The sequence below is a fragment of the Chiloscyllium plagiosum genome, unplaced genomic scaffold (assembly GCF_004010195.1).
Source record: "Chiloscyllium plagiosum isolate BGI_BamShark_2017 unplaced genomic scaffold, ASM401019v2 scaf_3727, whole genome shotgun sequence".
Lineage (NCBI taxonomy): Eukaryota > Metazoa > Chordata > Chondrichthyes > Orectolobiformes > Hemiscylliidae > Chiloscyllium > Chiloscyllium plagiosum.
This window is the reverse complement of record NW_025214839.1, coordinates 22,123-26,447: the sequence shown is the minus strand read 5'-3', so window position 1 is coordinate 26,447 and position 4,325 is coordinate 22,123. Positions and strand designations below refer to the sequence as shown.

The window sequence follows — 4,325 nt, the reverse complement described above, 5'->3', positions numbered from 1 at the left end:
GTGGGACCGAGCGGGGGTCCGGGGGCCGTGTTTAACCACAGGCTCTGTACCTGACCGAGGATGGCACCGAGCGGGGGAGGGGGTGCGTGTTTAACCACAGGCTCTGTACCTGACCGAGGGTGGGTCCGAGCGGGGGTCCGGGGTCCGTGTTTAACCACAGGCTCTGTACCTGACCGAGGGTGGGACCGAGCGGATTCCGGGGTCCGTGTTTAACCACAGGCTCTGTACCTGACCGAGGGTGGGACCGAGCGGGGGTCCGGGGGCTGTGTTTAACCACAGGCTCTGTACCTGACCGAGGGTGGGGGGCGTGTTTGACCACAGGCTCTGTACCTGACCGAGGGTGGGACCGAGCGGGGGTCCGGGGGCTGCCTGTCCTGAGCGTAGGATCGCTCTGATCATACTGCCAGCTTCCACCTTCTTCACTGCCCTGGTGGTTCGGGTGAGCTTGGACATTTTGAGTCTGCACAAAGGAGGAAGAGAAAGGATGAGTGAATGGACAGTGATGGAGACAGTTTGCCCAATGCCCAGCCCAGAGGGAATCCTGGAACCTTTCATTACAGAGATGACAAAATGAGATACTCTGAAAATCTTAGTGCACTCAGGCAAGGTGCCTGGGTTCGATCAGGGGAAATGTTCCCATACTGACCTCTTAGATTCTGTGAGGAGGCATCAAGTGATGTGGATCAGGGGGAGCCACGGGCTGTGGTGGACTAGGTTAGTTTGAGAACATGGTCAGCAGGGACAAGTTGGACTGTAAGGTCTGTTTCCATGCTGTATGACCGTGTGGCTGTATTATCCCAGCACTCGTACAGCATTCCCACATTGTGTGCTTGCGGTGTACGGATTGGGTGGCACGTTCCCTGCATTATAACAGCGACTGGGAAAAACTCCTTTCTCAGCTGTGGAACACAGTGGGAGGTCTGGACGGGGGTGAGTCAAACAGATAACCAGCCCACGCTAAACATCATCCCAAACTAAACTCCTTTACAAACAAAATCTCCCAACCAGAGCCTGCGCTGTGGCCAGGATGGGGCAGCCTGACCAGGTTTACCCGGACAGTTCTTTTGTAAAAAAATAAGACAACGGACAGTGGCTACAGGAGCCAAGAATAGAATACTCATTGCAACATTTCACCACAAAGCCTATCCCTCGGCTGTGATCGAAATAACACATCACCACAGAGAAATATTTCTTTATAATTGTACGCTATTAGAGTCATAGTCATAGAGATGTACAGCATGGAAACAGACCCTTCGGTCCAACCCGTCCATGCCGAACAGATATCCCAACCCAGTCTAGTCCCACCTGCCAGCACCCGGCCCATATCCCTCCAAACCCTTCCTATTTATATACCCATCCAAATGCCTTTTAAATGTTGCAATTGTACCGGCCTCCACCACATCCTCTGGCAGCTCATTCCATACACGTACCACCCTCTGCGTGAAAAAGTTGCCCCTTAGGTCTCTTTTGTATCTTTCCCCTCTCACCCTAAAGATTGCTCAGATTGAGGTAACAGATTAAGACAGAAGAAGAATGTTTACTGAAATGAGAAAAGTCAGTTAAGAAGATAGATTGAAGATATTGGGACTATTCTCTTGGAGAGAAGGCAGCTGTGAGGAGATCTGATTGAGGTTTTGAAATCATGAGTGGGCTGGACACAGTAGATGGGGAGAAACAGTTCCCACTCTTAAAGAAACAGAAAATAGGAGCAGGAGTAGGCCATTCGGCCCTTCAAACTGTACCACCATTCAATATGACCATGGCTGATCATGCAATCTGGGTATCCCATTCCTACCCAGTCCCCAGACCCCTTGATCCCTTTAGCTGCAAGGGCCACATCCAGCTCCCTCTTGAATCTAATGAATGAACTGGCCCCAACAGCTTCCTGTGGGAGAGAATTCCATAGGTTCACAGCTCCCTGAGTGAAGACATCCTTCTTCATCTCGGTCCCGAACAGCTTACCCCTTATTCTTACACTGTGACTTCCTCAACATCGGGAACATCCTTCCCGTATCCATCCTGTCCAGTCCCATCAGGACTTTACATGTTTGTATGAGATCTCATACCCAATTTTTCTAAATTCCAGTGAGTAAATGCCCAGTTGATCTGGTCTTTCTTCATACGTCAGTCCTGCCATCCCGGGAATCAGTCTGGTGAACTTTCACTGGACTCCCTCAATGGCAGCAATGTCCTTCCTCACACTAGGAGACCAAAACTGCATACAATACTCAAGGTGTGGCCTCACCAAAGGCCTGGATAACTGCAGCAAGATATCTTTACTCAACTCCTCTCACTGTGACAGAGGGCATCAATTTAAAATGATCAAAAGGAAGAAAGGGTTTTCTAAAGAAAACAACAATAATTTCTTCACGCAGTGAGTAAGTAGGGTTTGGAATGAACTGCCTGGAAATGTGGTGGGGACAGGCTCAACAGAGGCATTCAAGAGGGCATCAGGACTATGGCTACAGATAATGCACAGGGATATGGGGAAAAGGCAAGAGATCAGCACAAGGTAATGATGTTCAATTGAAGAGTTGGTTCAGGCACAAAGGGGTGATTTGCCTCCATCTACACCAAAACAATTCTGTGAAATGTCTTATTATAACTAAAGGCTAAAGGATTAACAAACGCAGAGACAGACATAACAGGCTAAGACAGGAAAAAAATCATCCTTATAACTAAAAGCTCAGAATTAAAGAATGCAGAGAGTTAACATGTTTGACAGAAGAACTCATCCTTATAACCAGAAGTTAAGGATTACAAGAGAGAGAGAGAGAGAGTAGATTAAGACAGAAACATCTATATAACTATAAACTAAGGATTAAATAATACAAAAAAAGAGAGAGATAACAGATTACACAGAGAAACCCATCCTTATAACTAGAAGCTAAGAGAGAGAGAGAGCAGATTAAGACAGAAACATCTATATAACTATAAACTAAGGATTAAATAATACAAAAAAAAAGAGATAACAGATTACACAGAGAAACCCATCCTTATAACTAGAAGCTAAGGACTAAAGAATTCAGATTTAGATTTGATTTGATTTATTGCAGTTACATGTACCTAAGTATGGTGAAAAGCTTTGTTTTGTGAGCAGTACAGGCAGACCATAGTAAACAAGGTCATACAGATCATAGGGTACTTAGAGCGAGGCAGAAGGACAGATAACAGGTTAAAACAGAGAAACACATCTTTATAACTAGAAACTAAATAGTTCAGAAAGAAAAGTAACAGGTTAAAAGTGAAAAGGTTTATAACCAGGAGCCATAAAGGGAAGCAAAGATACAATTACAACTTAATCTCTGGACTCAATACAGAGGCTGAACTTAATGGGTATTCAAATAACTATGAAAATGCAGAAGCAGCCTGACAGGTTCCCCTCCCCAGATACTCACAATCCACAGAAACCCTGAAAACTTTAAAATGAACAGCTTCAGGATGTGAGCAGCAGCATGGGCGCCGCCATGCAGGTTGTAGGCTAGGAATAGGAACTACAAGTCCCAGCATCCACCGGGCGACCCACAGCAACACGCAGGCGCAGTACCGCTGCCGGTGAATGACAGGTGCCTGGAGAGACAACCGAACTTGCTGCGCCCCCCCCCGCTGCAGGTTGATTGACGTAATCTAATCCAATGGAAAATGAAACGTGCCCCTGCGCGCCGCGTCATGTCCCGCCCTAGACCAATGGTGTGTGGGCTGGGCGGGGCGCGGCGCGAGTGGCGCCCACCATGGAGTTTGGTTGAGAGGAAGGAGCAGGAGGAGGCGCCATTTCCGAGGCCGAGATGGCGGACGCTCCTCCTGGGGTCGAAGTGCCGGAGCTCGGCAGCTGGAGCATCCCGGAACTGCAGGCCAAGCTCAACGAGATCGGCTACCCGACTCAAGGTAAAACCCTCCCCGGAATCCGCCGCTCAGCCGGCCTCGGGCCTAGCGTCGCCTGAAGCCTCGGCCTCGAGTGTGTAGCTTCTCCCTTCCCATGAGCTCCTGGGATGGCGTCTCTCCGGGGCCTGGGGGGGGCAAAAAACAGGCATAAAAAATGTCACGTGCATTTAACATTCACTATTTTATCATTAAATATTTAATCTGGACTTTAAATCACCTAAACTCATGAATAAAAATCTTATGGGTACTCAACTTTTCACTGTTTTATCATTAAAGTATTTCATTTCCATTTGAATTCCCTTAAATTCATGAATGAAACTCAATTGAAGCACTGACAAAGCAGCCCCGGTTGATGGGGGAAGAAAAGAAATGCAAGTCCACCAAATTAATGATTACCGGCACCATCTGTCCTCGCGAATGTAAGTTGGGGTTCCCCTCCTGAG

At 47.6% G+C, this 4,325-nt stretch overlaps 1 protein-coding gene across 1 annotated transcript in view; it reads right to left on the bottom strand.

The window, feature by feature from the left end:
• Window positions 1-3,513, bottom strand: part of mrpl11 (mitochondrial ribosomal protein L11) — a 12,384-nt gene extending 8,871 nt beyond the window's left edge. Inside the window, exons 1-2 of the mRNA XM_043686606.1 lie at window positions 3,399-3,513; window positions 331-460 (exon numbers count right to left, since the gene is read on the bottom strand). Coding sequence (XP_043542541.1) covers window positions 331-453 — 123 coding nt within the window. The 5' untranslated portion in view covers window positions 454-460; window positions 3,399-3,513. The remainder of the gene's footprint in view (window positions 1-330; window positions 461-3,398) is intronic.
• Between the last annotated feature and the right edge of the window lie 812 nt (window positions 3,514-4,325).